Source organism: Berghia stephanieae, chromosome 1 (assembly GCF_034508935.2).
Source record: "Berghia stephanieae isolate SIO BIC M18660-M18661 chromosome 1, UCSD_Bste_1.3, whole genome shotgun sequence".
In the NCBI taxonomy this organism is placed as follows: domain Eukaryota; kingdom Metazoa; phylum Mollusca; class Gastropoda; order Nudibranchia; family Aeolidiidae; genus Berghia; species Berghia stephanieae.
This window is the reverse complement of record NC_088360.1, coordinates 130,977,892-130,991,770: the sequence shown is the minus strand read 5'-3', so window position 1 is coordinate 130,991,770 and position 13,879 is coordinate 130,977,892. Positions and strand designations below refer to the sequence as shown.

The following is a 13,879-nucleotide window of genomic DNA, read 5'->3' as shown; positions in this document are numbered from 1 at the left end:
ACGGTAATATGCCAGGATTTTAAGCCTGATCGCAGAGGATTCATGCTGTCTTTTGGGAGGGTGAGGTTTCTATACTTGAATAAACTCGAATTTCCTTATTTTATTCAGGTTATACATGTCTTCATCTAGCTCAATTGCTATGTTTCATATTCTCTCATCCATTTTTTTTTTTCAAATTTACATTATAGTCAACGTGTACATATATGCAGGTCTGACATCCGAACCCAGTTATGGTCTAATTTAACAGTGTTGTAATTGGACAATATTTGGCGTAATTTTTTTTTTTTTAGAATTCCATTACAACAATGAACCCACAACGAATTGGGTTATCAGACCTGCAAATAAGTGCACGTCGATCATAGTTAATTCGGCGGCGACGTGCACCCTACTTAATTAGCTAATGTGTAATTGAGTGCTCGTAGGGCAAAAAGTATTTCTTAAATCATTTTTTTTTAAATTAAACCTTTTTTGTTTTGTCAGTTGTACACATTTTATACATCAAAAAACTGGGTAAGCTTTATTTTGATATTTATCATGATGCAGTGATTTATTTCGATGATAAATTATGAGATGAAATTAAATGATAAGGCTTCAGCTTTTATTTAGCGCTTTCTGCGACTCATTTGGCTCTTTTCTAAAGATATCTGGCTAACACGAAAAGAAAAGCGGGAAATAGGAATTTTCTGGGCGGCGGCCATCGGCAGCGGTGTCCTATTGATGATCAAAACTTCAAAACAAAACAAAGCGTGTTTAGTGTTCACCGGTTGCTGTACTGAACTGACTGTTCACTCGATATTTTAAAGAGATGTTTCCAAAGGTTTATTGTTTACATAACACAAGGCATGCGCCCAAAGCTTTCGAACTTGATGACAGTGTTCGATGGAATTGCAGGTGAGCTCATTACTACTCCCACTCACTCTCATGTTCCGGCCCGGACTCCTCCACCTGACATGAGCCCCGAAGACTCGCGCTTCTTTACTTTCATCCCACCTTGACCCAAGGGTTTGACAGCATATAGCTTTGTAAAAGAGGGATCAAGTTGATTCTCCTTCTATTTTCTATTGTTTTTACACAGCGGTTGACCATTGACATTTCAATTTCAACTTTTAAAAAAAGAGCCGCTTTGGCTTATTAATATTATTTGTCCTTGAGCCTTGTGTCGTCATTGTGATTGTTTATTTTATTTATGGCGCTTCAATTTCAGCGTCCATTACTATTAATATATAAAAAAAAAGACATGATGGAATAGTCAAAGTCAATGCCAATATCATCAAAGTAATAGACAAATTCAAGTGTTTTACAAGGGGTCCCCAGCCAACTGCAACACTTAACAGTACACGTAGTACAATTTTTTTTCCAACAGAGACCATGCCAGGTACTCATTTTACACAGGAGTACTGTGAGAAAATGTGAATAAAGAGCCTTTTCCAACTGTTAGCTATGCACTGGTCAGTGTCATATACATAGTAGAGGCACAAGACTTGGTAACAAAGGAAACATAGTCCAAGTCCAACTGACCCAAAGTACCAAAGCCAAGGGGGATAGACAGGATCAAACAACATTTACATACTAAATATTAGTACAATCAAAGCCACTAAATTGGAACAACTACGGATTACACATTTATATAAAATTAATCCCAATTTATCTGATTCGAACCAATGGCCTTCATGAATGGAAATGGAACATTCTATCAAGACTACACACAAGTAGTAATGCTAGTGCTACTAGAGAGTAGCATTTGTAGTGATATTCTGACATGGCGCTTTTTTGCCAAAAAAAAATCCCAAATTTTGCAAGCTAAAAACAGCAAGATTTGCTCAATTTTGCGATTAATTTTCCTAAAAACCCATACTTAGTTCATGAAAGAGAAAAGTATTTATTTGTTTTTAAGGGTTTCACAGCGCTTGCAACAAATGAAATGTAAGGTCATATACACGCTTTCTTTTAATTTCTTTTATATTTTGTAGGTTAATTACTTATAATTTGTTTACTACTCCTTTCCTCAGAGATGATGCTTTTGTGTGCAAATTTGATGCTATAGAAAAGGAGGACCCGATTCAGCAGTTTCTGGTCTTTACTGACGGAAGTTGGCCAGAGGAAAACTCGAGTGCTAAAGTCCATATTTATCTTAATGAAGAAAAGGATAGGAAACTCTGCACGCTTACAAAATCCAAAAGGTTAGGAAAGATGGACTCCACATCCAGACAACATGTATCAAATTGTGTTTTGTACTCTTATTTTCTTTCAACTTGAAATTCAAGGCTTTTGATATTTTGATGAGTAGACCACAAATAATTGTAAGGCAAAAATTATTTTCCCATCCTATGCATTCTTGAATTTTTATCATATTGAAATTTGTCCCACTATTTTCATCTGATCTGTTTTCATCTAGAGAATGATGTTTAAGTCACATTGCTGTTACCGCTCTCTTGGTGAGAATGGTGAATACTATTTAAATTCTAGCAGTGCCCTCAAGGATTATCTTCTATGATATTTACATTCAATGAATTTCAAACATTCTGAATTCACAATCATTGATTCATTTTATGAATACGAAAAGAATAAAATGTTTAAATCTATTTTACTTTGATTCCCAGGTCCTTTTTATGGAGTAAGGATGATTGTAAAGATGGTTATGAACTTCTGAGTGGTGACGAAAAGCAAATAATCCTCTCTGCTTTGTTGCAAGGCGTGTCATCTGTCAAAAGCAAAACCAAGGATAGTGTTGGCCTTTGTTCATCACCCACAAATACTTCTGAAGGGGAATTAATGCAGAAAATTAATGAAACTACTCCAATTTTAGCAGTAAGCACAAATCAAATTTCACCAGGCAGATCAATTGCCTTCATAACTTTTCACTTTTTGCAACACAACCAGCTCCTTAGAGGTGTGTAAAAAAAATAATATAAGCCTCAGAACTTATTCAGACCTGACATTCATACTAATACAGATGAAATTGGTATTTTTACTTATTCCATTGTTTTCAACTCCTTTTTAAAAATTATTTATCCAATTTTTTGCCACATTTCATCCGTTGTTTCATTCAAATTCTGATTTTTTTAACCAGAATTTGTAAGAGGAAAATTGAAGAAAACATTTTTGAAAAATTATCACTGAATTGTTTTTTTCTCACTTAACTTTTCTGAAGTATGTTAATATTTTATTTAAAGCAGGACTAAAGCTTTGCATTGTACGTTGATATAATTAGAAAAAATATTTTAGAAACAGACTTTGTATAATTCTCAATTCATTTTTAGAGTTGTCAAAGAGCCTCATTTATTTATTTCATAAAAACTACTTATATTTATACATTTAAAAAATTGCCAGTTCAACTTATATGTTAATCTAAATTGTTGTGTTGTGACAGATCTGGTTTTGTTCACCTGAAACTGAAATGTATTCAATTTGTGTACAGTGGAACCTCCCGATAACGACATGCCACGGGACCGAGTTTTTATGTCGTTATCCGGAGGTGTCGTTATTTAGAGGTTTCCAAGATGGCGGACAAAGTGGGCGTGGTAAGGCCCGCGGGACCCGTTTTTATTAACATTGACAAAACAAAAAAAAAACATTGTAGTGTATTCCTCTTAGAGGGTTCTTGTGCGTGTGTCTGGATGAGTATTTTAGGTGATCTGAACTGAGTAAACTGATAGTGTGCTCCTGGAATCTACATCTTTTTCCTATTTAAACCATTCCCCTTTGTCTTACCTTTTCTTATGTCATTTCAATTGTAAATCTAGAATGTTTTTACTATCCAATTTTCTTCTTTTTTACTGGCACATAGATGTGTCACAGGCGTTGTAAAACCCTTTAAAACAAACAAAATTCCTCCTCCTCCTCCCACAAAAACACACTACTACTACTACTACTACTACTACTACTACTACTACTATTATTATCATTATTATTACTACTTCTACTACTACTACTACTACTACTAATACTACTACAACTATTACTACTACTACTACTACTACTACTACTACTTCTATCACCACATAATATCACATTTTCCAAGATTTTGTATTTACTTGCTTACACTTACATATATACCTTGGTTTTTATTAATGCATATCAGCCAAGATTCGTCAAAAAAAAGCTGCGTTCTCATTGGTTCAAGCAGGAATCGTTTTTATAAACTTTTGAGTACTCATACTCGGTATTTTTAGTATCAGATATCTACGAAAACTGCCGAAAATCGCCAAAATGATGTCGTTATTCGGAGGTTTTATCAAAAAGTGCGTCGTTATTTGGAGGTTATTTTTACTGATCTTAAATAGAAAAAAAATCGGGACCACGGGTCAATGTCGTTATCAGGAGGTTGTCGTAATCGGGAGGTTCCACTGTATTTCAAAAATTTTTATAAAGCGGTTTGAGATTATTTTTTTAAGATAATGAAAATTATTGTTTAGCATCATGGTTTATTTAATTTTTCTGCACTCAATTTATCCCATGTTGGTTCTACTCTTTCTTCATTTTTATTTTAAAAAAAAACTAAGGTCCAAAGTGCAACCACACCAATTATTAAAGGAAAGAATAAGAAGAGTTCAAATTTACCCACACAAACAAAACTGTCAAATCAACTAAAGTCAATGAAAAAGGAAAGTGAGACAGAAGTACCAAGTACAAATGGGTCTGCAAAGAAATCTAACAAGAGGCAACTAGATAAAGAAAATGTGAATTCACATTCGACTCCTAAGTTAAAATCAGCACGATGCAAAGGAGGATCCAGAATATTTGGTCATGGAAAAACACCCGAGTCCAAGCGTGTTCTCTCCTCCACTGAGACAACAGGCAATGATTCTGCAGCAACTCATTCTGAAATTAAAACTGTGCGCTGCGTTGATTTACCATCAAGAGGTCAGTAATTTAAGTTATAAATTGTAGAACTTGTTTCCTTGAAGCAGTTTTTTTTTTTGTTTGATTTTTTTTACACCTTTATTGTGATGAGGAAATATTTTATTTTTGATACCCTCTGTTTCTATTTCTTTACTTTGTTTTGTCATCCTGATTTTTCCCTCTTTTTCCTGTGATGCTTTTTTCATGCGCAACAAACATTGGGAAGATTAAAATTAAAATATACAAGTCTGGAAATTTGATCTATCCTTATCCTGGAGAGGTCTTTCACTTGATGCTAACTTAACTACAGGGTCAAACCTGAATACATTTCAGTTCAAAGAAAATCACAAGACTTGTGTTGAATTCTGAGTGGCTTTTTTTTTTAATTTAAAAAAATGTCCTCTTTCAAAATATCACAATGAGAATAATATGGCTCAGACATGGGCTGAGAAAGCCTGTTTGTTACCCACTTTTTTTTTTTTTTCTAAGAGGGCATCTTGCATTTGACTCGAACCCTACATTCCATCATGATTTCTTTTTCTATTGGAATTAATAAAAATCATGTCTTTCATTTGAAAATACATGTTTTCATCCATTTACATTTTCATTTGTTTTTAGTTCCAAAGCCAAGCAGCAGATGGGGCCACTCAATATGCATGGTTGATGACAAGACAGCTGTTCTCATCGGAGGGCAAGGAAACAAAATGCAGCTCAGCAAAGATTCTGTCTGGACTTTAGACACAGGTTAGCTTGCCAAATGGAACATCAAATTTTTACTTTCCTCTCTTAATTCCCATTCTCTTATTCTCTTCCTTTCCGAGCTGTTCTGTGAAATTTTCTTGTTCTTTTTCTTTTTTTCTTTCTTTTTTTTTTCTTCTATGGTTATAAACTTTTATTCATTTTTTAAATTAATTTTTTTTTTTGTGTTTTTGTTTTTTTTATTTTGTTCTGTCTCTGTACATTTTTATTTTATTTTATTATTTTTTTAAATTCCTCTAATGCGGCTATAAAGTAGTCCTTCAGAGCCATTAGGCCTATGGAATCAGAGTTTATCCCATTTTCTGTAGCGTGAAACAGACATAGCAATTGCTTGCTATCCTCTTCATAGGAAACTAGTCTATCGCAAAGAACTTTCTGCCAGATCTAACAAACCTCGTTACCCAATCACTGCTGGGTGGACAGGGGGTCAGAAAACAACTCAACTTCACTCATGATCGATCAGGGTCCCTTTGCATGTGAAGCAGGTGCTCTCCCAACTGAGCTGTCGGGCACACATAATTCAGCAATAGGAACCCATAGCTAACCAAGTGATCGTCTCATTTATTTTGATACACAGAGAGACGCTCTTGGAAGAGTAGTGACATCACAACAGACCAAATCAAACCAGAGAACAGAACAGGTCACTCAGCAACTTATGATCCAACAATGAGGTGTATCTACGTATTTGGAGGTTCCAAAAATTCCAAATGGTTTCATGATGTGCACATGTATGATTTGGATGACCAGAAATGGACCTTAGTTAAGGTAATTATAGGGCTATCGCTATCACCTCTCTTTTGAATCAAATACATAAATTCTCTTTACTCATCCCCTAGGCTAGTGGAAATTTTGTTTTTAGGGTCTTTTCCAGTGGACGAATGGAATAACCCAGGCTTCAGCCGCTGTGCAGCGCCACAAACTGAGCTAGGGTGAGGTGACTTGCTCAAGGCCACACAGCGCAGTGGGTATTCGAACTCGGTGCTTTCAGGCATGGAGCAAATACCATACTGCTGAGACAAGCTGCCCCACTTTTACTTTATTTCACTCTTAGGATATGAAATATGAAGAGAAACAGGAGTGACAACATAAGTGGGTTTAAAAAAATTTTCCTATTTTGATTTTCATTGTATATTCACTTTTGTTGTCCGGTTAATTTGATAATGAAGTCTCATATAAAGTGTAGATGAAAATCCCATGATTTATCTGGATATAGCCACAGAGCTAATAGTTTTCAGCATGTGTCTGTGACAGTGATTCCACTCGCTTTGGCTTTGAAGTGGCATTGCCTTTAGTGAAGTCTTAATGGAATGAGGTTTTTTGGTAGGTTAAATAGTCAAGCAGGTGATATTACTGTTCGAAGGTTAAATTTTTTATTTTTTTATATTTATAGACATGTTTGTGTTTCAAAATTTAATTGTTCTTCATAAACATTATATTCTAAAGCATTTTAAATTTAAATTTGGACAATTTTGATTAGAAATTTAGCACTCTAATCAGAAACAAATTTTCACAAAGAGAGAAAACAAGGGCTTGCCAATTTCCCGTATATTTATGGAATTCAGTATTTTTAAATAAAAACTTCCGTTTATTCCCCAATTACCTGGCAAATGGAAAAGAGTGTGTGATATCTTTTTGGAGTTCAGGGTTCAGATGGTGGTCAGCAAATGTGTTTGTGTAAAAGTTTAGTACTGTAAATGTTTTTCCTCCTGAGTTGGCAACACTCAAAATACATATTTGACTATGTTTGTCCTGGTCTGCATTCAATACATTCATACATTGAGATGATCATTTACTTCCTATCATCCAGGTCAACGGCAAAGCACCAACCCGTGCTTACCACAGCGCCACCCTGTACCGTCATGAGCTGTGGATATTTGGTGGAGTTTTCCCCAGGCCCAACTTACAGCCGGACGGCTGTGACAATGAACTCCACATTTTCAGTCCTGTCATGGAGGGTTGGTATAAACCCATTGTCACTGGGGACAAACCTCTGCCAAGATCTGGGTTAGTAATTAGTGTCAATCAATTATGTTTTGAGCCCATTACTGAAGTTGATCCATGGCTCATTGAAAACGTAAAATGTGGTGTAATAAGATCATGATGTAATTTTTGAATCACTCAACGCAACATATGACAAACATGTTCTTGATCACTGATCTATTTCCTATTAATATTTTATTTTGACATCCAGTGAGAAATTGCAAGTGCCGAATAAAAATTTTAACGATAAAAAATCAATGGAGAATATAAAATTGAGGGAAACACGGTGTTCAGCGCTATTGGTATTTGGTTGTTTTATATTTTGATATATTCAATATATGAGGTTTTGAGTTGTAAAAGCCATGTTTTCTCTCCTGCCCTCTGCTAGCCTGGTGGAAACCCTTGAGTTATTACAAATTTTGATAAATTAGCGTTATTGCAGCTTGTTCCTTGAAATGAAAATGTGTTAATTTTTTTTCCATTGAAGTTAGTAAAATAAGCAATATTATCCTGTCTTCTGGGCTGAGTTGTGAATAAAAAAAACATGGAGTTTAGATGCCAGATTGGAAGGGATTTTTGTTCTTTGAAAAAAAAAATTATTGGTTGGGCTTTCATAGATTAATTTAGATGATTTATTATTATAAGCAATTCTCAGCTAATTAGGAGTCTGCTAAAATGTAATGATTTTTTCCCAAAATAGTTATTTATTTATTTAATTTTCTTCCTTCCAGTCATTCTGCCAATCTGGTTGAGGATCGGTTGTTGGTGTTTGGTGGGTGGGATTTCCCTTTCTGTTATAATGATGTCCATATCTTGGACCTCAGTAAGTATTTTTTTTTTACATTTGTAGGGAGTGAAATGTATAATGAATAAAAGGATTAACTAAGAAATCTCTAATCTCGTGTTTTTAACAAATTTACAAAGCCAAAACTTCTGCGTAATGGACCAAAACAAAAAGAGTAAAAAGTAGAAAATCAAGAGTCCAGTCAAATTGATTTTATTGGATACAAAGCAGTATGCATATTCATCAAAAATTGTAAATATATCCACTCTTAGTTCTGCTTTTAAAGCTGGTCCCAAGTCTTTCCAATCTCAAATATCACCTACCTCAACTTCTATCCTGTCTCTCCAACATACTAACTTTAAACCTGTTTAGTGCTAGTATTTCACACAGACTTCCCACTACCACATCACATATAAATCTTCGCTGTTGGTTGAGAAACTATTGAATGTTAATAACAGCTAACTGTTCTTGCAGTTCTGTCCTCCTTCTATGGCAGTTGTTGAAACAGTCAGTCATTGGTAGTGTTTTCTATAAAGGTCCTGCACAAGTTTTCAAAAGGAAATTTACAGGGCCCTATTAAGAATTAATCGATTTGAATTTTATAACTAGACTTATATGTTAGATTTATTTGATGTTCACCTGAATAGTTTTTGAAGATGAAAACAAAGACATTTTTTCTTCACCTTTTCTTTATGTCAATCTTTTCAATGGTGAAACTCAATCTGAACAAGTGTGTATGGAAGGTGCCTTTCAATTTCATACACACGTTCAGATCTTTACCTTACACCGGTGCCTACTCCTTAATTTCTTAATTTGAAACTCAATCACTGCCTAACCTTTTCAACAAGATAGAAGAGAGACAGTGCGACCCTTCAACGAAGCCCAGATTGTTTTGCTGCTTCTCTCTCAACTAAAACCATATGAATGGAGTGAAATCTAATCTGTCTGCGATAGTTTAGCTGAAAAAAATATACCCTCAATTGTATTAAATTATAAAAGTCTTTCTTGATCGAAATTTATCTTTGTAATTACAGCTACTCTGGACTGGTCATCACCAAAGGTCTTGGGAGAACCTCCAAAACCAAGATGGTAAGTTTTTTTTGTTTTTTGTTTTTTCAAATTGGCCAGTCTCAAATTAAGCTTTCATTAAAATTAGAAATTCTGTCCTTCTGCCACAGCATCATTAGATACCGTCGCCTTGGCATTCCATGAAGGAATATAGATAATACATCAAACAAGATGTCTGATGTTAACAAGAATCATCCATGTTGTCCAAGTGAGCAAATTGGGGGTTAATAATCTTGCCCAGGGAAAAATTCGAAAGTGGCTGAAGCAGGGCTAGAACTCGGGAACATCTGGGTCACAGTGCAATGCCTAACCACTTTGCCTCCTTTGATTAAAAGTTACAATAAGTAGTGAGCTCTAACCATAGCAACTTATTCCATTTGGTAAGTGATGCCACTGCTTCCCCATATACCAGCAGGCATAATGGACAGTAAGTGATTCCACTCCCATTTTCTTCTGGGAGAATGTGCATCTAATGTCTTTTATGCTCATATCTAAATGAAAATCATTCTTAAGCAGATCTGTCAATCATCCCTGTCCTGGATTTTCTTGTTTCCACAAGTTCCTTCTTTAGTGATAATAATAATAATAATAATAATAATGAAGCATTTATGAAGTGCCCACTTCCACTCAAAGGGCGCTATAAAAAACCCCAGTTGTAATCACTAGTTAATCAATGCACAAATTAAAACATACAACGGACTAAAAGGCACAGGAAACTTATGCTATTCCATAACCGAGGGGCTCGGATACAGAAAGATTTGCTGTTGAATTTGTTTGAACATTTTCTTACATTAAGCAATGAAAAGTCAGCAGATCTCAAAGCTCTCACTGGTTTATAGGGAGAAGTTAGGTCGTGGATTTAAGGAGAGGAAATTTCGTTCATGGATTTATACGCATAACAAAGAATCTTAAAATCAATTTGAAAATTTACTGGCAGCCAGTGGAGGGATTTTACAATTGTTATTATATGTTTGTTTGATTTAGTGAGTGATGTTTAATAAACAAAAACTCATGCGTTTTGTAATTCTTATTTGCTTTTGAGTTAAGTTTTGTAAATTGCAGACAATAATCAAACACTAACACATTGCATTGGTTTGAAGGTCTCTTTACTTTGACTTATAAGACACAATGGAGTCTGCGTAATATTTTTAAAAATCCCAAAAACCTGAGCAAAGCACAATATCCACTATCATGCTCAAAGTGCTTTACAAGGAATCTCTAGCCAACAGCAACTCTTACATATAGGAAGAGACATGACATCTGTTAGGCGATATTACTTCTTTTGTTTGTTTTTGTTTGACAAATTTTTTTCTCGTATTCGGCAGCTGGTCAGCATCTTCCACATTGACCAACAGTCGAGTGTTCATTCACGGAGGCTATGATGGAGACAATCCCCTGGACGATGCCTTCATATTTGATTTGGGTAAGTTTGATTTGTAGGTTTGTGTATCAATTACTTATTTGATTCTCAAGGATTTTAATTTTTAACTTAAAATGAATTATAAGCTGCCTCTACTTGTGGAGCCAAATGTACAGCCAAATGAATGCTCAATTAAAAACAAAAAAATCCCTCCCCCCCCCCCCCCCCCCCCCCCCAATCCTTTCGAGTATAGTAAGGTAAGGTAGGAAAATTAACGTAGGAAGCCATTTCCAAAGGATTCAACTCCGCACCACGACTGCCATGAACAAAAACCTGGACTGCACCCGTGATCGATCTCGGTCCCTTTGCGTGTGAAGCGAGTGCTCTACCAACTGAGCTATCGGTTATTCCACAATGCCAACATAATACTGGTTGAAGGCAGTAGGAATTGAAAGTGTGTATTAAATTGATCTTATTTTATATCGAGCCTTTACCACAACCAGCGTCTTCATAGGACTCTTGACTGCTTTGGCTAGACATAACATGGGTAGATGGCTTTCGGTCCCATCCTATAATTACCATTTTTCCTGAGCGCTTGTGAGCCAAAAGTGGTGTTAATACTGTACTCTAATTCTAATAAATGGTTTTATGTGCTGGTCACTTCTATCTTCCTATAACTGTTTGCTGAGTTGCTTTCTGCCTTTGTCTTGGAATGGGATTACTTGGTTTTGCCCTGGCCCTAGCTGGAGAGGGAAACAGTCAAATGTATAGTGTTTGTTTTGGGACGTATTTTATTTCCTTGTAAATCATCTCTCTGTTGCATGTTTTGTTTCGAACATATCTTGTAAACATTTGAATACATTCCACTTCATGTGATCCTATGCTTATGTATGTATGAGACAGCGGGTGGTTGGATGGGAGCATCACCCTTGAATCATATACCTATGATGTTCGCATGGGTGTACGATCCGATAGTGATGTCGTTTCTTCTTCTCTTTACTAGCCTATCCTGCTTCTTTGGTTTGTGATTGTATTTTTGACAGGGGATATTTTTTTTTCTGTAATTCTTCTGCCTGTTTGTTCTTGGTTATTTATAATTTAGCTTATGATATCTTTAGGTTATGATTTTGACTTACATTTGTACTATTTTTGTTAGATTGCTTGTTTTTTTTGTTTCAGCGGTCTCTCATATAACCTCAATTGTGTTGGAAGAGACCTGAAGCAACAAACAAACATGGATGAGACTTTTATTTGATCTCAAACTGAGTATACTGATAGCATGCTCTTGGAATATATTTCTATTCCCTATTTGAACAAATCTTCTCTGTCTTACTTTTCCTTAGGGTGCTTTTTACTAGAATTTTTTTCCTATCTTATTTTATTCCTTTTTACTGGTGCAGATATGACCCAATTGTGTTGCAAGCGCCATAAAACTTTTAAAAAGAAACAATAGTGTGCTGTGGTATGCTATTGTCAAACTTCTGAAATTAAATTTTAAGTTGTTTATTATTTTCCTATGCGTTTCAGACACATTCACATGGCAAACTTTGGTACTGGACAAGAAACCATCTCCGCGAGCGGGTCATGCTAGCATTCGTCTCTGCTCCAATTATGAAAGCCGTAATGAAGATGAAATAATCATTTTTGGAGGTGGTGATAATGACGGAAACTTCTTCAGTGACATGCTTTCCTTTTATATTCCATTTGTTCCAGCAATTTCTGATTAGATTTGTTGCTTTTTAAAATTAATCCTTTCAGATGTTCCACCATTACAGAATTTTCATAATCATATCATTTATAGAAATATGTCTTGCTTAATTCCAAATAAATCTTTACAAATTTTAAGCATTTTAAAATAATAAATCAACCTTCGATGCCTCTAATGTCAGAGTAACCTAATGTTGGTTTAAAAAATTGACCTAATTTACTGAAGATTTCCAATTACATGAACAAGCAATTCATTTCTATAGGTGGAATTGTTGAGCATTTCAAGTCTGTCAATTTACAGTCTTTAGTGTCTTTAAATGAGTCCGTTCTTAATTGAATTTATAAAAGAATAGCATCTTACTCTTGCTTTAACCCAGAACCAGGTTTTGGTTTTTCTCCTCTAAAGGATCACTTCTCCTTATTGTACTGGATAAGATAAATCACCTGTACGGTAATATTTTGTCTGGCCCTGAAGTTTCTCATCTTAAAATATTTCACCTATGTCTCTCCTTTAAGGAAAAATATTTAAAATCAAACTAGCACTTGTGTTTTGTTTATAAATATTGACAAAGATGCATGTGGTTGGCCCTAATTTTTATTATAATAACCCTAGTCTGGGGAGTATCACTTTTTTATTTCATCATCGCAATTCAATGCTTTTCTGATTTTAGTCTACAAATTCTATTATATTGATATTTTTTGTGTTTTGAATTGTTTCTTGATACTTTTATATTTTTATAATGTAAATGTGAAATGTTTATATTCACCTTATGCTGTCTATAATTTTGAGTTTTGGAATTCAATTTGAGCTATTCCTATAATTTTTAATGTTTGTGCAAAGAATTTGAGCAATCCTCTTTCATCCTTTCTATTAGGGGTCAGCATGGCTCAGCGGTACGGTCTCTGCTCTGTACCCGAAAGGTACAGAGTTTGAATACCCGCTGCGCTGTGTGGCCTTGAGCAAGTCACCTTGCCCTAGCTCAGTTTGCGGCGTTGCACTGCTGCTGACACCTGGGTTATTCCAGTTTTCCCTTGGAATAGACCCCAAAGGCAAATTTCCCCTGTGGGATGAATAAAGGGAATTTTATTTTATTTATTTTTATTATATATCTATTTTTATGTCATTTATCATTAACTTCGCATATATGTAAATAAAAGTTGGATATAAATTATATCTAATTTCTTTGTTCTTTCTTTAGTACACGTTGGCACAAATTATGAACTTGGAAACCAACGGTAGGGTCTTGTATCTTTTCTATTCCACAACAGATGCATATTGGATGGGGTTCTTGACCTCCCATAGTGGGCAGGGAGGCACTGTGTCTTCTATCCCCTTATATCTGTTTTCCAACATGCTCTCTGTCTTTGTCTTGGGATGA

The 13,879-nt window shown here is 35.1% G+C and overlaps 1 protein-coding gene across 1 annotated transcript; it reads left to right on the top strand.

The window, feature by feature from the left end:
- Nucleotides 1-667: 667 nt before the first annotated feature.
- LOC144963184 (uncharacterized) lies at nt 668-13,674 on the top strand. The gene is made up of 11 exons (XM_078896908.1): nt 668-891; nt 2,010-2,180; nt 2,601-2,808; nt 4,503-4,863; nt 5,461-5,586; nt 6,179-6,366; nt 7,409-7,605; nt 8,313-8,404; nt 9,400-9,454; nt 10,759-10,856; nt 12,321-13,674. The coding sequence occupies exons 1-11, from the start codon at nt 806-808 to the stop codon at nt 12,518-12,520; spliced, it is 1,782 nt and encodes a 593-aa protein (XP_078753034.1). The 5' UTR covers nt 668-805; the 3' UTR covers nt 12,521-13,674.
- Nucleotides 13,675-13,879: the final 205 nt, after the last annotated feature.

What these genes read in the sequence shown, in the direction of transcription:
- LOC144963184 (XM_078896908.1), top strand. Translation starts at nt 806, where the DNA reads ATGTTTCCAAAGGTTTATTGTTTACATAACACAAGGCATGCGCCCAAA. An exon ending in ACGCTTACAAAATCCAAAAG is followed by an intron (nt 2,181 to 2,600) that starts GTTAGGAAAGAT and finishes TTTGATTCCCAG; the next exon opens with GTCCTTTTTATGGAGTAAGG. An exon ending in TGTCTGGACTTTAGACACAG is followed by an intron (nt 5,587 to 6,178) that starts GTTAGCTTGCCA and finishes TTTGATACACAG; the next exon opens with AGAGACGCTCTTGGAAGAGT.